Source organism: Notothenia rossii, assembly GCF_949606895.1.
Source record: "Notothenia rossii genome assembly, chromosome: 6".
NCBI classification, from domain to species: Eukaryota; Metazoa; Chordata; class Actinopteri; order Perciformes; family Nototheniidae; genus Notothenia; species Notothenia rossii.
This window is the reverse complement of record NC_136909.1, coordinates 14,388,214-14,410,387: the sequence shown is the minus strand read 5'-3', so window position 1 is coordinate 14,410,387 and position 22,174 is coordinate 14,388,214. Positions and strand designations below refer to the sequence as shown.

At 40.9% G+C, this 22,174-nt stretch overlaps 1 protein-coding gene across 1 annotated transcript in view; it reads right to left on the bottom strand.

The window, feature by feature from the left end:
• LOC307043562 (ras GTPase-activating protein 1-like) overlaps positions 1-21,157 on the bottom strand; it is a 35,175-nt gene extending 14,018 nt beyond the window's left edge. Inside the window, exons 1-2 of the mRNA XM_079688077.1 lie at positions 19,880-21,157; positions 2,011-2,163 (exon numbers count right to left, since the gene is read on the bottom strand). Coding sequence (XP_079544203.1) covers positions 2,011-2,163; positions 19,880-20,418 — 692 coding nt within the window. The 5' untranslated portion in view covers positions 20,419-21,157. The remainder of the gene's footprint in view (positions 1-2,010; positions 2,164-19,879) is intronic.
• Between the last annotated feature and the right edge of the window lie 1,017 nt (positions 21,158-22,174).

Genomic DNA, 22,174 nt, shown 5'->3' with positions numbered 1-22,174 from the left:
CCATGGTTGCCCTTCTGTTTATTCTCCGCGCTGGATTTAGCAGCAGAGTTGGGGAGAGGCAGGGCTCTGGCTTTTTTTCTCCCTTCCCGAGGCAAGCTTGTTCTCCTGCTGTAAATCTCTCCGGTAGTCAGCCAGCAGCTGAAAAACACCCACCTCTCCGCCTCTTCCAAGGGACGAGGGAACCGTGCGGCAGAGTTTCCGTTAGAATTTTTTTTCGCCGGTCAACATGTCCGTTAAAGTTTAAATCTTCCGGACAAAATTATAAAAGTGCCGGTCAAAAGGTCTTCTTTGTTATTTATTGAGCTTTAAAACAAATGAATAACGACTCTATATAATAATAATAATAATATACGGAGTCTCTCTTTTCCGCCCCCTCTCCTGACAGCCCGCCAGTTTTTTCATTATCAGGAAATTATCGTATAGGGCTGTTTGGTCCCCCAGAGCGTTGCGTCTGCAGATCTACCCACCTTGGGAACCGTTATAGTTATCCGCGTTTCCCTGTCGGCCTCGTGTGGCCGAACCGTCTATAAGACAGAGAACTGTAGCAGATACGACCCGTTTCGTCACCGTGGGGCTAGGGCAATAATCTACAAGGAAGCCAGAGGTAGAGGTTGCCAGATTGTTCGTCCTTTATCTACTGTGTGTTTTCAGCTGCAGGGTGAATGTATTCGCACACTGACTAAAACATATCACTTGAAGAAGAGGACGGATTGTAATGCGTAATCTGATTTGTTTTATTGGCTATAAGACTGTTGAGTAGCGTAGGGTATTGTTGCTAGACAAGTCTGCTGTCTTCATTCTTTGACTTCAGGTCCACCCACGCACACAATTCTTCCGCATAACACACACAAGCAAACAGAGACATGGGTTTATGCAGACCAAGTTGATATGCAATATAAAAACATCTGTATGAAATGACAGTGATAAAATAGGCTGATGTGGTCAACAATGGAATGACATTGCACAGGAAACCACTTTCCAAACCTCAACATTCTCACTTCAGTATCGACTCATCTTTGAGGTTGATCTTTCACTGCAGTGTCTGAGGCTTTCTGCCCTATAGGTTAGCAGGTAATACACAACGTCTGTAGTCCTCCTATTCTTATCCACTACTTGAGGGAGGCAGACTGCCTGATTTTTGTGAGATGAACTATTGTGTTCTATGTCACCGACTTAAAGGGCTCTATAGAGAAAAGAGATTCAAGATACAGTTAAGTATTCTACCCAAAAAAGTCCTCTTAGTTGCAGCGATACCATGCTAAACAGGTAAACTCACTATATGACGCTTCTATAGTTATTATGTTAAAAACACCTCAAAGACGTTTGGAATAATTTTGGTTTGCAGTAAATTAAAGTAGGAATTCATATAAAAAAGCATTGTAATCAATTGTGTTGGCCAAGGTTACATCTCTGGAGAAAAATTTCCACCATGCTAAATTATTTGCAACCACCACCTTAATGTGTAAATGGAAAAAAGATGCTTGTATTTTACTTACTCTGTAAAGACTGCGTAATTCTTAATTTTGTTGATGTTTGACAATCCATCCCCAGTTATTTATTTATTTTTGGTAGTGGGTTACCCTTGGCCTTTTTGTTTATGTCTACGATGCTGTCGACTGGCAGCTTTAGACTATTCTCAGGAATTCTCAATGGAATACCCAAAGTTTTTTCTTTTCTTTTTTCTCTTGTACGCCATGTGAAGGCTTCGGGTACCTACTTACTGTATATTGTGTATGTCTTGGCTTTATTTGTAATTCAAAATAAAGTATTAAAGAAATAATTTTGGTTGCAGTAAATAAAAGTAGGAATTGATATAAAAAATACACACTTTTTAAGCATTGTGTAGGCCAAGTCAGGTCAGGTTAAATCTGTTGAAAACTTCCACCATGCTAAATGATTTGCAACCACCATCTGAATGTGTAAATGGATAAAAAGACACTTCTCCCTAAGGCTTTTAAGAAAGCTCTCGCTGCAGATTCACACAGGACCGAGTTCTTTTTGCTGCCTTACCTGAAATGGTTGACCACGTTGGTCAAGCTGAGGAACGACAGGACGAAGGAACCGGGCCGGCGGTCGCTCTCCCTGATGAGGTAGCTGCCGGGGCTCCGGGCCTGGCGCAGCCGCTCCTCAGCGATGTTTCGGTCTAGCTTGCCATGGTACCACCTGAGACAGAGCAGAAGGAAAGAATTAGAGGACGGGCGACAAACAATTTAGATCAAACATCTTTCTAAAGATATAGAACCACGTAATTCTTTTCCACAGAAGTGTTTTCAGAAATAACCAAACATTTAATTGTATAAGAGAGCAATCACAAAACAATACATTAACAAACATGGATCTTCAACCAGTTGTTTTTTTGTTCTTCTTAATATATGTCTTCTTTAATCATATACGCTAGGGCTGAACGATTAATCAATTTTAAATCGAAATCGCGATTTGAAATGATTCGATTATCAAATATTGCAAAGCCTGCGATTTTTAAAAACTTTTTTTAAACTTTTTTTTTTTCTTGGGTGTCAGTCATTCACACCAATCAGAAGTGCTGTGCTCCACATGTACCAGCCATTGTTAACCAATCAGAAGTGGCCCATGATAGAAGGTGATAGACAGATTGATCCAATCACCTGCCAAGTATTTTTGAAAGTGCCTGCCCTTTCCAAATGGCTTCCAATGGAGCTTTCCTGGATGGTTTGGTGAAACAAACCATCTGAGTCAGGTTAGTAATGCTCCATCACATGTTTCACATCTAGGGTGAATCTTAAACTGAAGCTTGACTTTAAAGCAACCCAACGGAAGTTTCATGTAAGTTTAGTTCTTTCACTCGTAGCTCGGGGTGCGGGGGTGCTAGAGACGGGAGCATGTCGATGCAACCTTCCTAGCCGGAGATATGGCCGCTTTTTCCAATAAACTTCTGTTGGGTCGCTTAAAAACAAATATCGCAAATCGAATCGCAATATTTGTCAGGAAAATCGCAATTAGATTTTTCCCCAAAATCGTGCAGCCCTAATACACGCATATTTTTGAATCCTTATTTTCAGAAAAGGTTTTGCAAGGCAGTAAGTCAACAAGTCAATGATCAATCCAACACATTGATAGGTGGAAAATAAAATAAAAATTAGACATGAATCTCTCATGTAGGCCTATTCTTAAAAAAATGGATATCCAAAAGCTTTTACTTTTGAGTTTCCAGCACACACCATTAAATCCTTCTACTTCCTGAATTAAACAGAAGCCACAGGAGCAACACTGGTTAACATTTTAGCAGGTGATGCTTAACCTGACTCGGCCCGGCCAGCTGGGGTACAAAATGAACACGCTTTTTCCAAATTTAGGCCACTGGTGCCTCTCGAAGCGGAAGGCAGCTACTGATAAAACATCCAGCGTTAAAGAAGATGAATGAGGCGCTGCAGTCGCTCTCACCACAGGAGACCTTAAGTTCTCCCATCTGGTTCTAGAGGTCTCTACTTGTAATAAAATGTGGTGAAGTCTGCTATCATGGAGCGAGCTGCAGACGGATTGCCAAAGAGGAGGGGAGAGTTAAGGGTCCATGAGGGGCTTAGGGGGGATTTGGGTGATAAGAGAAGTGAAGAGGGCGAATGAGGGCAGTTGGAGAGTCAGCCCTAGCACACTGTAAAGAACTGGGGAGCTGGGGGAAATACACAATTACATATGACCCATAAAACCAATGTGACATTAAAAGCACTAAAAACTAGATATTTGGGATAACAACTCCTACTGGCTCTAATCCTCAACCACAAACCAAGGAAGGCTCAAACCACTACGCCTACAAAAACCCTTTTCAGTCAGAACTAGCCACAACACAACATTAAACACATGTGAAAAACTGTTTCCGTTTCCATTGCTTTGTGCCATTCGAAATAACTAACCCGAGTGAGCAGCTAGTGTCGGGCGTGTTGTATCCTTTATATGCAATAAATTGTTTCACTAAACAATTATTATTTGTTTATATCATTATTGTGATAAATGACAGTATAAAAAACACACCATGTGCCCTACGAGGCAAATACGCAGATCTGAACTCTGCACCAACCAGACCACAACACGACCGCTGCTGCTGCACATAAATGACTCAATATAGTGGGTAATAGGTATCTTTGTCGTGCCAAAATGACAGGGCAAGAAAAACTTTCCAAACATTTTCTTTGTGCAAAAAGGCACCTATTACCAACCACAAACACCAACACATGGAACGGAAACATACACAAATTAGCACAATTCGGGAAAAAGGCTCATTCTACTGTTCTGACTTGAAACTTCTTCTGTTTCAGTCATGCACTTTATGATGGAAGTTATGCTAATGCGGAAAATGTTGATTCAAACTGATAAAGTCCCTGCGGCGGAGCAGCCTGCTGCTGTGGGCTCGGCTGCTATTTTGGGCTCTAAAGGTTCAGACAAAACCCTTATTAAAACAATAACGTGTGCCTTTCACTATCACACAGGAAGAGCTATCCACCACACATATTGTAAGTCAAACCAAGTGTGTTAACTTAAGCACAGGAAGTTTTAAAGTGCAAGACTGGAAGAAACACAACAACTAAGGCAGAGGTGTGAAATATCTTAGACCAGTGGTTCCCAAAGTGTGGGGCGTGACAGGGGGGAAATGGTTATTAAAAAAAGAAGAAAAAAAAAAATCATAGTGTGAAAGATTATTGATTCGAAAATAATATGATACAGTACTATTACGTCTGGGTGTCTGTGTTTCATTAAAGCTCGGCTGTGTGTGTGTGAAACGAGCCATTTTGTGTGCCTGCGCGAGCGAGAGAGAGAGAGCGCACCGGTACCGGAGATCGTTGTTGTTAGCTTCTTGTGCTAGCGAGCTACGCTAACGGATATAAGGAGTTTTTTCGACAACAAAGTGGAGGAGAGTCCTCTCCTGTCAGACTGAGAGGCTCAGTGAACTAAAGGACTCTGAGTGTTTAGATAGTTAACTTTAGTCTAAGTTATCTCAGTGGGTCTCAAACGTTTTGGTCACCATTAATGTAAACAATTATTTCCGAGGCACACGTTTATATGATCATTATAGTTATAAAAAAATAAGCGAATAAATGAAAAACAGGTATGAAATACTATATGACATTAAAAAAAGAATAAAGTTTAAAAGGGTGATTTGTAAAATATCCATAAAGAAAAAGTAAATCTGTTTACAGTTCTGTTTCATATGGGTGTTGAGAGATGTATCCATAGGTCTCTTCATTTTGCTCTCAAAGTGCACCAGATTGATGCTTTTAACTTCAATATTTAAAAGAAAATCTTCCCGGGGGAGATTGCCCCCGGACCCCCCTATGTGAGGTCAACACACCACCTATAAAAATTGCACTTGACCCCTGCTTACACCTACATGCCGTGAGCTGATTATCGAGCCTTCATTGTAACAGTCGCGGGTACACTGTGTATTTGCGTGGGGATTGTTGCAGTAAAAAATTCCACTGTAACGCCCGGGACATTAATGGGAAACCCTAAATGTTTGAGCACCCTCTATGAAACGTCAAGCTACCTCACAGCACCCCCAAAATAAATCTCTGGCGCCGCCACTGAGCCTGACTATTTGTGTTGGGGGGGCCCGACTTTTTTTTTTCTCCAAAGGGGGGGCCTGACAGAAAAAGTTTGGGAACGACTGTCTTAGACCATTGTTTTGCGTCAACACATTTTAGTACTTTGTGCATTTACATTTTTAGCTGTGAATGTGATTTCCACCAAAAATGCATAATGATAAGTCATGATCATCTGCCTTTGCTCTGTCATCAAGATAAGTGAAAAGGGTAAAGAAATGAGAAAATCACTATAGATGTCATTCTACAAAACAAAGCACAGCAGCAGTTACCTAGCAGGACTAGGGTTGCAAAGGGGTGGAACATTTCCGGTAAGTTTCCGGTAAATTGAGGGTAATGTAATCGAATTGTATCATATCCAAGCATAAATATAAACATTTAGTTTTGTCATATTTAGACATGCATGCAAAATGATACAATTAAAAAACATGACATTTCAACAGATGTATTTGTAAGTATAACAGAACAAGTTTTCATTATTTTATTGAACAATCATTTGTTTCATTGAAGAACAAAAACATGAATGTTGAGTTAAATATGACTCATTCTCCCCCCCCCCCCCCCCCCCCCACTCATTCAAAAATGAACAAAAATGCACCCCCATCCAAGGATCCCACAATAAATCATCTGTGCGTGTGATGGAGGAATGCACAGTGCCTGTAGGGGGTGCGGTCTCAATAGCCATGCAGTAAGCAGTGTGCTATGTGCACGTGATGGAGGAAGGGCATGGATATTCAAGTGTTCTTGAATGACATCTGTTTGTTTTAGTCAAGAGTAGGGTCAAATACACTTTCCCCAACTACATTTAAGTTCCCTATGAAGAGCCAACCTTCAATTTAGAAAATTCCCAGTTTATTCCCATGGAAAGTTTCCATCTTTGAAAATTCCCGGAATGTTGCAACCCTAAGCAGGACTAAAGCCAGGTGTACCAAAATATATGAATGTATAGTTTTTTACAACCAGCATCTATAAATGCATTGATACCGTTTTGCTAACCTGCTGTTTAAGTTTACCTCTTTTATCTCTAAATGGTTCAACGATCTGAAATGTTAAAGTATATGTGTAACCCTTCCCTGAATGTTGCCTTTGATATATGGCTGAGAGGTAATAAAGTGATTAGTTATCAGAATGTGATATTGGAGACTGCTGAGCAATGCAGGGACTATTCAAGCAGAAGTCTTTCATTTTGATTGCTTTGCCACCATAGAAATTCAGAGCGACTTCTTTATGTGTGGATGAAAAATGATATGGTTTTGCATAATGCCCTGAAGCCAGGAGTCATTACAAAACAGTGCTTTGTCCCAGTGCAGGGCCCCTGTTGGGGTTTTGCAGGAGCATAGCAACAGGTGAGTTTTCAAATGAGATGATAAGAATTGCTATATATTTATCCGTTGCCTTTAATTTCTCCCTTGTAAAGCTCTTAAGGCTTTAGACTAGGGGTGGGGAACCTCCGGCCCCCGGTCCGTATAAGGCCCGCAAGACCATTTGATACGGCCCTCGAGGTAATTTATAAACACACGCAAAACATTAAAAGAAATCTAGACCGCAAAAGAATTAAACAAGAGTGCCTGTTTTTCCTGGCCAAGGTCAGGGTCCTTGAACACAACACGAGCCTAACGTGTCATCACGTGGTATATGTCTCGACTGACAGGGGTGTAGTGCTGACGGAGAGCACCAGAACGTCGCTCCGGCACTTCAAAAATGGCAGTACCCATAAGGAGCCGTACACATGCCGCAGTTTCTGCGTGGCTGTGTCTTTAGTTGAAAGCCCAGTGGGCGAGCTGTTCATCTGTCATACTGATCATACAGTCAATAACTTTGTTGTTATTAGCATCTGGTTAGCTAGCTATGCTAACGAATATAAGAAGCTTTTTCTACAACCAGTGAGATAAAGGCACATCTCTATATGATCATTATAAAAAAATAAGAGAATAAGTATAAAATACTATTTGACAGTAAAACATTTTTTTATTAATAAACAAGAATACAGTTTGAAAGGAGTGATTTGTAAAATATCCATAAAGAAAAATAAAATCCGCTTACAGTTCTGTTTCATATGGATGTTGAGACATGTATCCATAGATACTAGATAGATGTTGCTCTCAAAGTGCACCAGATTGATGCTTTTAACTTCAACATTTAAAAACAAATCTTCCCAGGGGGACGTTAGGTCCACCCCCTACTTAAATCATGTCCACATGGATAGGATACTAAGTTGCACACATCTTGTGTCCATATCTTTCTGTTTTGGTGGTCATGCCACAACCGTGCACGTGCATGCATACGCGATTCATGGTAAGATATCTGGATTAAGAGGTTGCTTTTTCTTTGCACAGCATGAAAGAAAGGCAAAATGAATGGGCTGTGATTTTTGTTTTTTTAAGCAGAGGCCAATCATTTGTACGGCCCTCGGAGGATGTTGAAAAAATGTAAATGGCCCTTGAGAGGAAAAAGGTTCCCCACCCCTTCTTTAGACAGAAGTGTTAAAAGCTTGTTGGCTTCTGGTAATGACTAAATCCCCCTCCTACTCTATGGATATACAGAGAGAGTGAAATACAAATGCCTTTATGCAATTCACTTAGCTGTTAGTAAACCAAGCGGATGTTAAAAACTGCAAACGAGTCAGTTTTCAGTTGTTTTTCAATCCAGTATCGATTATCAATATTCTGCACATGTTTACATGCTAGACGTTGTTTGGTTTTGAGTTGCTATTCATTGCACCAATTGTAAAGCCATCTTTAGTAACAGTAAAACCTCAGCCATGTGGATTTGTTGTTGTATTTCGCCTTGAGGACATCTGCATTATTTATCATTTCATTCACCATCAATCCAACACATAACATATTTTATACTTTGTGAAACAGTATATGTTTTGCACTGTCCATTACACCAATCACCTATCTATCAATCTATCTATCTATCTATCCAAATTAAATCAAGTTAACTGCAGTTGTATGTATGAGTTATAATTTGCCATTTTGAAATGCCACTGTCCATGATGATGTGGGATGTTAGTGAGAAACTATTCAGGAAGGGTGCTATGAGCATAAGCCATGACAGTGGTGATAGGACACAATGATTCAATCAGCTTGAGGAATGCCCCGTCGTGTCAGAACATGAACAGCCAGCAGCACTCTGAAGTCCTGGATCTCTCCTCTCAGTGTTAATCTCTCTCTGCACCCAGTCACCTCAGAGTCAACTAGAACAAGACAACTGATACGACTTGATACCTATTAAGTGTGCACTGGTCCTGTGCATGGTATTGTGGGAGCTCAAAGCATGGCCAATTACACAATCACAACTACCTGTTAATGATTCAACAACACAATATTTTTCAAACTGCTGAAGAGAGAAAGCCGTTGGAGTCTTCAAAAATGTCATCATTCACCGCTCCAACAATCACATCCTGAACTTTACTTTCACACCAAACACACATTTAGTCATTCCTTCGTGAAACTTTCCGGTGCTCCAGTTTATGAGTGACTAGGTTAAGTTGTACGCATAGAACGGCTAATTGTATCATGCTGTCAGGAACAATATACTGTGCGTTGCTGAAATTGAACATGCCCAAACCTAGTGAGTTTAGGCAAGATGCCAAAAATATAGGGCTTAGGCTCCAGTAAGCATGGTAGCATGATTCATTGTGTTTACAATCCTTCTGGCTATATTTTAAGGCTGAACGTCTTACAAATATTGCATCACAAGAGCTCTGACGAGACAGAAGTGACATACTGTTTGTAGATTATGCCTGTAGGGTTGAGCCTGTAAACCCTCACTGTGGTTATCTTACGTGGTATAGCTTTGGATTTGGAAAGAACAACCTGTGGCACCATGAAGCTAAAGACAACTTTACAGATTGACCAGTTTAGTTTTGTGCATTATAAAAAATACTTTACTCAGATCAATATTACATATACATTTCTTTAATGAAGTTGTTTTATTCCAGGCTCTCTGTTTGCCCCTTCTAGTTTGTGCTGTATCAGCAGAGGAGAATAACCTGTGAAGGCATATTGTGCATGTATGCAATTGATGTTAATTAAGAAACAAACATGTTTCATTGAGTAATATACATTTGGCATTACAAATACATTCAAGGATAAATAGCATTAGACAGCAATCCTTGTTTCCCTGATGTATGTGATGTGAGTTTTAGACGGCAATGAAATGGCGCATTTCAACTGCAGCGCGTAGCACGGTTTAAGCGTGCCGTGCCAAACCTGGCCCGTTTTTTGTTGCGTTTCCACTAGGGGTAGTTCCGGCTAACGGGTACTGATTCAGTTTTTCTGGCTCTCCAAAAATCCAGGTTCTTTCCCGGCCAACAACCGGGCTGAGTCGAGCTGAATATGCTAAACTTGTGAGAGAATCGCTGGATAGGGGGCTACAACTACAACAAAATGAACATATTTGACCGTGATTTAAATTGTAATACACGTTTCAAAATTAGGCCGAAGTAACAACATACTGATACCGGTTAATAAAAACCATGAATTAATGCTTTGACAACTCTGCAGACAGACGGCAGGCGAAAAACCTTTTAAAATGCGTGTTTTCTGAATGGAGATCGGCTAAGCTAACGTTGTATATGCTCCGACCGTCCACACTCACAACAACGGTTTAACTTTTGTCTAGTTTCTGAACAGATATGAGGAGCTGTGAGCTCTGAGTTCTAACAGCTAACGGCTGATGTTGGTTTTGTGGTTCGCATTGAAGATGACGTCAGGGCTCCGCCTACACTGCGTTACTATAGTTACTGCCCCAGTTCCTAAACTGTAATGGAAACGCAGCATAAAGTGAGCCTGGCCTACCAAGGCCTAACTATACCGTACTAAGCCGTGCGAGGACCTGCAGTGGAAATGCGCCAAAAGACACAATTACCCCATACACCTTTTGTATACTGCCCAGAGGACGAATTACCATAAGATGTCTCTGCGAATTAAGCAATCATCTATAAATCATAAAGGGAAATGAGAACAACATCAATTGACTGATCTGAGTAAACAAAAAGATATCCAAGTTCTCTGGGGCGTAGTGAGTCATCATTGCTCAAAGTAGTACAGAGTAGTACAATGGCAGGCTAAAGACACCAAGTGTTTAGATATCTGTGTACTTGTACCCGGGTAACCCTTCAAGCAGTCTTGGTAAATGAATTACGCAAGCAGTTGTGCATTTCATTTATTCAACTGCTGTAAAAATGATATCCCTTGTTAGATTTCAGGTAAGCTGTTCTACTATCTGTGTCCCATAGCCATCCTATTAATGTACAGCTTATTGTTACCAGATGCCAAAAAGAACCCTAGTCTCCAGGGGAAATGAGACTAAAAGGACAGACACAGACTTCTGTGATTTGAGAGAGTTGGACCTCGTCTCTCTGTCATTCTGTCTGTGTCTTATTAAGCTCTTCGGCTCTAGCTCATTTCTCTCTTCTTCATCTGGCTTGATGGATGCAGCTGTACTCCAAAATCTCCACAGACGTACTGTCAGCCCTCATCAGGATCAAAATGAACGAAACATTGCATTATTGTACATTACCAATGCACCTCAGCGGAGCTTGCCAGCTTTCCATGAGAGCGTTCTGAGAACAAAGTGTTTTCTTCAAACTAATTCAATTCCCAGTTGGCTAATCGTTGCGCTACGTTTTGGAAATTGAGCTTATTGTACACTCCATTACATTGCCTTGATCTCACACATCACCATGTCTTTTTCTGACTCCCTTGTTTCATGTATCAAAAATATTAGATAGGACAAATGTGGCCATTATCAAAAAGCCAAATGATACCATTATAACGGTTCGACTATCCAGACAAGACTTTTTCCAAGCAAAACACATAAGAAGAACACAAACATATACATGATCGATTTCCTGTGATATAACAACTGACAAATCAGACGACCACAGTTAACTGAAGAAATAACACAGAAGAAAGTCCCTTGCATAATATTAATACAGTATCTGCACACTCACATAAATCACAGATATTCCTTTAGAACAACACGATTTTGTTTTATCAACTAAGTGAATTAGGAATCCTAAAAATAAAAACACGTAGGAGTTGTCAGCTGTTTCCAAGTTAGAGTTGCGGACGGATTTGATGCCCCACTTACGCCGAGTTCGCCCTCTGCTGCATCTCCCTCCCGTGTCCCGTGGTCTCACAAGGTGCACTCTCTCAAGTGATAATACTGCTGCTGGCCAGGCAATAACTGTAGGCTCCAACGCCGAAAGCAGAGCAAAGGCAGCTTTAAATCCGTACGAGGCATGATGATGGGACCCTGCTGCTGCTGCCCTGATACAGTCATTTCCCGTCACTAATGACAATGAGCAACATCCATGGAAGTGTGACGAACAGAGGGACACAGAGATGCAGACTGAAGCCCCACATGCGTTTAGTTATGCTGACTAATTAAAAGGAAAATGGAAGGACTTGCTTCCGTTATCCTTAAGACGCTGTTCTGATTAAGTTGGTCTTTCAGAAATGGAGGAAATCTAGTCCTGTCCTCTTTGCTCTAACTCCATCCTGCTCTGACTTTCTCTTTCTCTCCCCTCTTTCTCTCTCATAAAGCCACGCATCATGAGCATGAAGCCAATTGGTTTTTGAGGCAGCGGGACAGAAAGGGTAGGGAGTGGCATATCTCTATATGAATGTGCTCCTCATAAACGTTCAAATACACAGACCTGAATCAGTGGAAACAAATCACACAGCCTTGCAACCTTAACTGGCCTTAGAGATTACTTTATATACACATGGCTTAAACCGCGCTTAAATAGTAAACACACTATGACACGGATCTCACTCACCTTGAAATCTTTTAGTAAATGAACAAACACCAGAACTTCTAATGTAAACACAGTATGGGTTTATGTACAAACCAACCAAACCACTATTATGCAAATTGTGAGCCCTTAACCATTGACTTATGAGCAAGTTTCCACAATGGAAAAAGGTGGAGGGCTGAGGAAGCCTGACCGTAGCGGTGCATTGTTTTTCTTTTGCTTTAAACATGTTGGATTACCACAGCTTGATATGTCATTCAGGAGAAACAGATGGAGAGGTCGGAGAGAACGGAAAGGCCCATCTATGCATCTTCAGGCTAGGGCTGTGCAATTAATCGTATTTTTAATCGCAATTACGATTTTGGCCTGCCACAATTACGAAAACAACGATAAAGAAAAACGATTATTTTGCTTTGCTAGGTTGTGTGCACTGCAACATATTTGATCTAATTTATTTTAGTCTAATTTATTTTTATTTATCATATTTATATATGTTTAGTAGCTTGTGGAAGTGCGCTCCAGAATATTTGTTGATCTTGTTTATTGGTATTTATTATTTTTGATATTATTTATTTAAATGTAGATATAAATGTATCATTTATTTTAGTATTGGTTTTTCAGTTGAATTATATGTTCAGGGTAATCAACAGTTACAAAGATACTGTTCAAATTATTATTTGTATTTGTTTTAAAGTTCAATAAATGGATGTTTTCAAAGAATAATCTTATTTAACAATCGTGATATCAATTATTGACCAAAATAATCGTGATTATGATTTTTGCCATAATCGAGCAGCCCTACTTCAGGCTAGCTCAGTCTGATTGCTAACAAACCGTCATCATCGTAATGCCAAGCCAGACACACAGGGACCAAAGCCGGCATCCCGGTTTTGCTGCTGTGAATCAGCATCCCTGAAATAACATCATTACATCAGTGATAATAGCTACACTGTCATCTGCCCGTACAATCCTCCTGCATTTTTGAGGGGGCAACCAGTAAAGAAAATTCTTGTCCCGCCATTGATTTTTGTCAAACTGAATGTGTAGTAACTTATTCAAATATTATAACTTACACAAAAGAGACAGACAATGAATGTCAATCAAGATGAAAAGTGCAGCACTAGCACTAACTTGCTTTCAGTTATGTGGCTGTTCTTCTGTATAGGTACAAATGCATTAACAAAACTGTTGAAATAAAAGCATTCATGTCTGTTGTGTTATTAGAGATTAAGCTTGCACTGCAACAATTTCTATGCAATGTACCCAACGTATTATTAAGCACACCTAACTATGTAGAAAGTCATTCAAATCTAAAATCCTGGGTATTGTCAAACACAACTGAAATGCTTCTGAGGATCCTGTTAGGGCCACAATGAGCGGCTCAGTCTTGAAAACAGGATGTAGGAGAGAAAAGGCAGGGCAGTGTGGGTATTAGAAGGGCATGACAGGACGTTGTGTAACGCGTTGAAAATGCATGGATGCATGCTTTGCCTTATCAATGCACTGAAAGGAACTTACCCTACCCTGGTATTCTAATCAATAGGTCTAGTTAACCAACACTAAATGTGCACCATTTGCTATAAGGGTTGAACTACTGATGGAGCAGCTGTGCAACAAGATAAAAACTAAGTTTCATAAAAACTGCAGTAGTTTGCAAACGTTCCACCTAGTAGCGGGAATTGACGTAATTTATTAAGATTAAGGAAATTAGAGGCTTAACTGCAAGGCTCATCAGTCACTAAAACTGTCAAATGACTGATTCAATCCCATTATCAACAACATGCTTTGTTATAAAAGTGTTGTCATTTGAACACTAATAGACCCAATCTCTATCAAGTAATAAAGTGTTACGATATGCGACATGACGCTTGTGCCATTTCAGAAATATTCCATTGTCTCTCCCTCCCCACACAAAGGGCCATTAAGTGGTGTAGGTACTCAATTAACCCTGCAGTTATAGAGCAATGTCCACTGCCAACTGTTTAACTAATTCACACCATCGCTGATCTTTAAATCCAACATTTCTTTCCCCCTTTTCTCCTCCCGCTTACTACCACCTTTTCGAAGAAACCCTTCACGATTCCAAATCCTTGATAATCTCCGTGGAAACTCAAAATCAACGACTAATTTCTCAACATGCTGTTTGTTTAAGCTCATGCACTGTGCCGGAGGTTTGTAATGGCAGCAGGAAGTGCGTTGTTAGGGCCACCTGATATCTTTACTATTACGTCTTTGTTAAGCCATCATCAGTGTTACATTCTTACCTCATTGCAATTATTTATGAAGGACAAACTGTTGTGTAAATGAATGTGACTGCCGTTTGCCTTTCTCACTCTTGAACACTTTTACTCAGCGAATGTGCCAAGTTTAGCCTTCACACTGTGCAACACGCAGTGGGACCAATGGTGTGGAAGTGTTCCACCATCACTCTCCTAACATGCACTTTGCTGACTGCTAACATAACTCAAAGGCATACAGATCAATCTCGAAGACCGATTACAGAAGCCTACACAGGTAGTGACACAGCTTAAGTGATAGAGTGAAATTCAGAATCATTCAAGGCAGTCAGCTGGGAATGTACCACCCATTACTGCCAATGGTAGATTTGCCACTGGCATTTGCTATTATAGGCACAATGAAAAAAAGCCCATTACGAAAAAACAAATGTATGCACGCATGGCATGATGTATGCATGCATGGCTTGTATTACACATAGATTACACATTGGATGTTCACAAACATAATGTGACACATCATGCAATTTCATGCCGTATAATGTGACCATGAGTTTCAATATATTGCCCTCCAGCTAAAGCTTGAACTATGTCCATGATCGTTACGTGTTTGCCTTCATCCCCGTTTGTTAGATTAGGCATCAGGACAGAACTACTGAATGAGACAGTAACCTCACAGAGGGTCTGCATATCAGCCTTGTCTATCGCTGTGGATAAGTGGAACATCCTGAAGGAGAGAAAGTAGTGGTGCACGATAATTATCGGCCCGGTATTAGGAATTATGACGTCATCCCGATAAAAGTATTAATAGCCCCGATAATATACAATATATTTTTGGGGTAAAAAAAAAGAAAAAAATATTGCGGTGTGGGTGGATTGGGATGAGGGGCGCTTGTTTTTCACTCGGCTCCTCCTGTTTTGCCAGTACTGTGGTAATAGTGGTTTAGGAAGAGGGGAGTTTTTCATAAATCCAGCGCTCCCTAACTCATGCCTGGCTGTGACGTAAATGGTGTGCGGCCGTGAAGCCAGGACAGTAAACAAACATGTTGTCGGTAGTATGGGACTATTTCAACGTTTCAGAGTTAGATAGTTCGCTTGCTATTTGTATTAACAAATGCAATGCAGAAGTTCCACGAGGAGGGAAAAAGGCAACGAGCTATAATACTTCCAACCTGATTAGTCACCTGAAACATCGCCATCGCTACGATGGTGTGTTAAAAGCGTACGAAGACGCCTGCGCTGCTAAACTAGCGGCGAAACCAAAGCCAGCTGCAAAGGCACCGGGGCTTTTACCCATCGACGAGGCTTTGGAAAAAGGCATGAAGTTTGCCAGAGACGACCCCACCCCCACCTACTAGTCTTTTTTTACAACCAGGTGTGCAAAAAATACAGGTACATTAATATATATATATATATTATATTATTATCAGTTATCGGTATCGGTCTTGAGAAGCAGGAAGTTATCGGTATCGGTTTCAAAAAACGAATATCGTGCATCCCTAAGAGAAAGACCCTTGCATTAACTGGGTCATCATTACAAAGGGATGGAATCACCTTATAACTTGTCTGTTCTTGAAAAGCATTCACTGCCAAAGTAGAGTATGAATGAAGGCTCTATGACGAGCCCTTAGGAGGGCTTGTGTCTGGCCTTGCTTGTATCACTGGTGTTATTACGAGGAGTACAAACCGTACAAACACTCAGCCGTGTGGGAACATTTCGGGTTCCCTGTGGAGTACAACAACGATGGAGTGCGAGTGGTGGATCGGACGAGGACGGTGTGTCGCCGTTGTTCGACAGCGGTGCGGTATGCTAATGGTAACACACGCCAAACATGCTAAATCATATCAGAAGGCATCACCCAGATTTGCCAATCACCGGAGCCCGGTAAAAGACAACAGCAGTTCAACAGCCCTGCTGTTTTTAAGAAGCCAATAGACATGAAAGCCGACAGTCCAAAACAAATAACGGAAGCTATTGGCATATATTTAAACGGCTATGCGCCCTTGAAAGACTTTCTCATTTATTATGTAATATTTTTAAGACATTCTTTTTAGTTTTACAGCTTGATGACACCTTTTTGTTCGACATCAGCCATAATAGATAATATGGCCATCTGAGTGTGTGTGGTACTGTTTGTGGTTTGTTTTTAACTTTGTAATACAGTTAATTATTCAAAATGTTAGATTTCCTTATTTGTATACTGAAACTTGCCAAACCGAGGTACGTACCGAACCGTGAATTCTGTTAACCGTTACACCCCTACCTTGTCCTTTTTCCTTTTTGTCATTTCAAGCGATAAAAACTCTCGATCTTCTCTCGAATTATATTTTTTTTGTCAAATGACGGCAAGACGCCCCCCTAGCGGAAACGCTGATTCTCATACATTAGTAAACGCTTTAATTACAAAAATACATCCTTAAAAAAGCAGAATTTTCTGTTTATATTCTTCTACAGATCTAGATCATTTTAGGACAAATGTTGTTACACACCAACATACATTTCACACGACTTTAGAGAATATTGCACATTAATAATAACCGGAAACTTTACCACCACTAGAAACAATTAAACTAGACCATAACCACAATAAAGAGGAAAAGCTTATGTCCACATGTGCCTTGCACAACTCTGTTGAGTTAAGTGTCTTAGAGTAGTAGTAAGTGAGTAGACTCAATATGACTCTAAACACCTTGTACACTTATGTGTGTCAGTCAGCGTTTCCGCCAGGGGGTCGTCTTGCCGTCATTTGACGCCCTTATTCAGCTCGGGACGCCCTGAACGCGAGCCGAGGGCGTCCAAAAATATTAATAATTTGAGAGAAGATCGAGAGTTTTTATCGCTTGAAATGACGAAAAGGAAAAAGGACAAGGACATCCCTCTGTTGGAGGGGCAAACAAGTCTGGTGGGATTCTTTTCGGAGTATTGAAGATCGTTTCCCCGACATCGAAGGTGCCTGCTACAGGACAACACGGAACGTGCGCGATTTGGACGCGATGAGCGGCGGGGGTTTTAGTGGAGCACGCGCGTGAGCTGCGCCTGCGAGCACCAGAGCCTCGCAGCGGCGAAACTGAGGCTCCGTGGTAAACTGTGGTAACATGAAGAGACGTTTGGGAGCCGAAACAGCTGGCGCTTTAAGAGAGCCGAGCCAAATGATCCGGCTCACTAACGTAAAAAGACAATATCTATAAGGGACGGCTCAAGTCAAAATTCAAAACATCCCCCCCCCCCCTGCTCTCGGGGTGGACGCCCTCACAGCCCTGGTCTGGCGGAAACACTGGTGTCAGTATATGGTGTTACTGAATGTGGAAAATGAACATTTGATTACAAGAATCTCAAAGTTAAAGCAATAACAAAACAAAAGATATCCCATTCATGCACACGTTACAACTGTTCCACTGCTTTACTGGAAACCCTGCCAGTTGATAAACTGGATCCAAGTGCAAACACAGGAAGAAGTCTGTATTTCCTTGGCAAAAACTACTACTTCCACGGTCAAACTTTGAAGAAATTGAATTCAACTGAAGTTCATTCCATTTAGGGTTGTTCATTACCAGTACCGGAAAAACTGGTGAAAAGCTGGCCTTCCCTTTCCTCTGTATTCTGACAGGGAGATATAGGGAGGCTCCTAAAATAAGAGCTGAATCCACACTCAGGCCCAGTCACTTCCATATCTTACAGTATGAGGGTCAGAAATGACAAAGCTCAGCAGTTCTCTAATGAGACTGTAACAAATGGGAGGGCTGTATTTAGGTTATTACAAGACCAGCACAAACACACACACACACACACACACACGTTTGGAAATGTGCTTTTGTGTATGCCTGATAAATTCCTAAAAAAGGCCTATAATTGGATTTACAATTCATAGAATGCATGTTTAAAGATGCAATCCAAAAAGGTAAACATATACTGTGATGTATGCTTGTTTCACTGTAATGACCAACCAAATAATATATTTATCACAGTCAAAATGTTTTACTAAAACTCGTGTTTATTTCCCATGTAGCATAAAAGAGCACAACACTTAGATGCAAATAATTATGCTACTATTGCAGTAATATACCAACTAATGGAGTAATAGAGTTTATGGAGCAGTAAGATACTTAACCTGAATCTAAATTACAAAGTTAAAAGGGTCATTTCTAATCAATTATTTAAATTAGGCATTTGATACAGTTTTACATCAATACAGAGACTGTAAGCTCTTATCACCTCCAACTACAACTCTCCATCAAACCATTTTTTGCAGTTTCCTTTACTTTTCTAAAATGGTAAAACTGATGTGTAGATTGTTTTAATTGTTGGAAACAGATCAGCTGATTGTGTTATGGTAAAGGCACACAGAATGATCCATCTACCAGATGGATGTGCTTGTATTGTTGAACAACTACTAGTAAGATCCACGGGAAACCTGTCTTCCAATTCAACTTGCTGGTATGCATTTGTATGCTACAACTTTTAGTTGATGCAAGATGGAATTTGGCTTTGTTTTAAGTGCCTTGTAACTTTAGTTTACTTTTATGAACGTAATAATTGGGACTAGTCAATCAATGACTAGACTAGAGGATCAGGCAAATAATCGTTGTTTGATGGTGTTTATGCATTATTCATCGTCGATTCCTTAGATAAAGTATTTAAGTTTAATATTTACATACCAGTACTTACTTGGACTTTGTTGTGAATATGTTGGTTGTTAAAAAAAAACTGTTTTCCTAAAGAACAAGATGCACTTGTGCACACTTTATATGTGATCAGTTGAAGACCAATAATGTTTAGATAGTCAATCAATACAAATGTTTTAATTCTTGCATGCTTGATCTCAATTGATAACTTTTTGACTGATTGTACGCAATACTGAGCTGTTAGCTCTAATTTGAATTGGTGAATTGATGCTTCAACAATTTGACTTTAGTTTAACTGTTTAAACCACAACCTAAAGTGTCACTAAAGTCCAACTTCTGCAACCCATTTAACTAGGAAAATATTCTTAAGAGAACAAGACGTTTGCAAATGAGGAAACATACACAAAAGGTAACCAGTCGTGTTAGATATGGATAACTTCATAGTAGAGTTAGAAAGCCATGGTGGGTTACTGTGAGAAATGATTGCGCTATGTAAATATATAACATAACTGTAAATAGCCCAGTTCACTATTGAACCTGCAGGAGTAAAACTATGTAAAATGCAGACCTCGAGAGTATGACAGCATGAAGGAAGTGTATCAAACAAAAGTACAGGATGTTTGAATGTTTGATTTCTAGGTGTGAATGAACAAAACTAAAAATGGTATGCAGGAGTAACTTACTGGTTCGTGGGGGGTGCAGAGAGGGGGAACACGACTTCTTCTTCCTCGTATTCAGGTCCATCCTGCAGGTCGTTTTCATCCATAGTGCCACCGAGAACCACACTGCCTAGAGGGGGAGGAGGAGGTGGTGGCAGTGGGGGGAAGTCACTGGTCCCATCCGGGCCTGTTGATGTGGGTGAAACCAGACTAGCTGGACCCTCCGATGTAGGAGAGCTGCAAAGGCTGCCCCCGGTTACTGAGCTTGTTCCTTGGAAAACTGCATGTCCACCTCCTGCTCCGCCACTCCCTTCTGCGGAAAGCACTGGTGCGCTCATATCCCCACTAGACATGGGATAGGTCATACTCGTGTCGGGAAGTGAGTCCGGATATGTGTTAGAATGTTGCTGGAGGGTAGGTGCTGGTCCTTGTCCCAAATCAGAGACTCGCACTCTGCTCGGCTTGGGATAGTAGGGGAAAGTGGCCGTATCCGGGCCTCCTCCGCCCGCCACCCCTGTCCCTGTCGTGACCGTCTCCTCACTGCTGACCTCCGTAGCCATCATATTAGGACAATATGTAGAGGGGAAAAAGTCCAAAAGGGAACCTGCCCTTCCCCTCTGTTCTCACAACACTCCTTCAGTTTTTGGCTCTGGGGAAACACCACCAAAAGTTTCTCAAAAACGCGTTTAGCTAGCCAGCTAACGTTAGCCGACAAGCTAACTTAGCTAGCTCACTTGGCCGCACTAGCGGGCGTTAGCTTCGCCTGGCATTCGCTCGCTGCGAGATAGCCGAGCTAAGGCTAGCTGTGAGGCTAGCAGCTTCGAGACACTTGATGAGTTCCTGCTTGCTATGTCTTCATTGTTTCCTGAGTAAAAAGTTCCCCCAGAAACGCTATCTTGAAAGAAACATTCACAATAATACAAATAGAGTATAGATTCACCAATACATCCAGTTTTTTTGCTCGGACTTCCCCCTCGGCACCGGGCAGACCACTTGTCGGGGAGTGTTGTTTTATTGTTACTGTTGTGTGTAACCTCCGTCTTTTTCCAGTGTTGTTGTTTTCTTTCCTTCTCAGTTTCCAGCCGTCTCGAGTAGAGTCCACAAACAACACAGTAGCACCGCCTAAATCCCCGGAACAGTATGTTGTTTTCTGCGAACTATCATGTCGTTAACCAAAGTCAATAATTATTGCGTATATAAGCTAAGTTCGCCTTTATTTCTGGGTTTCAGAGCTGGTGGCTTGCCCGCTGCTGCGCTGCTCTTTTTTCTCCCCTCCCTCTCCCACTCCTCTCCAGTGAGCGAGCAGACTCAGCCAAGTGAACACAGAGCGGCACCGGCTCAATCCATGACATCCTCAATCAGGGCTCTGATAAATGGGACTTGTATCCTAATTATTAACACGTCATATTGTTCCCATTGCTTAAAATATACATTCATAATGTTTTTTTCTTTTCAGCAGCTATGGTAAAAAGCAGAGATCCCAGATGTTTGTCAAAACTTGGAGTACTTGCTTTTCCAATGGGTATATCTTGAACAGAAAACAAGAATTGAAAACATGGCAGTGTCAAACTCAAGCCTCTAAACTAAATCCAGCAAATGTGTTTCTGCTGTGCATATCAATGTAGGTGGCCTACTCATTGAATCTTGGCCTTCCTTGTTGTAGCTGAAGGATAATAGATGACCTTCTGTATCAAAGAGAAAATGGCAGGTGTCTGGTGGCCGGCAATAGGCCAATCAATGTGGTCAAATGCCAGACTGATGTGTCATATTTATGTCTGTAAAATATGTGCCTGTGAGTACAACATTTATTTGTAATTGTTAGGGTTCCATGTGCAGCCGATTGCATGCTTTAGCGCTATGGTGTATTAAACGTGTAATCTTTGAATGTTATGAATTCTTTACTCAACGTATGATGAGTCAACATCATTTTTCTCTTGACTTTTTCTGGGCTTTTTGTGCGCCAGTTTGGAATATGGGGTAACAATAAAATCACAGATATTTCATTTTGTCAATTAAAGCTATCGAGACAGTGCACAGTGAGGTTGCTTTTTAATGTAAAATATGATCTGGGTAAATAAATATCTGTTAAAACATTCAAATGATGTTTGCAAGCTGGGAGGCACTTTTGAGAGCTCCAGTAAGTCAGACATGGGGTTAAATTGCCTTAGTAGAGCTTACTTAGTACTGAGCAGCGACGGCAGTGGCACTGTTGGTCTCTATTCGCCATCTCAAAACATGTCCTTGGTGCAGTTGCCATCACCATTTCACCTCCACACTGATCCGTTTTACGGCAACTGGCACAGTAAAAGTAAAAAACAT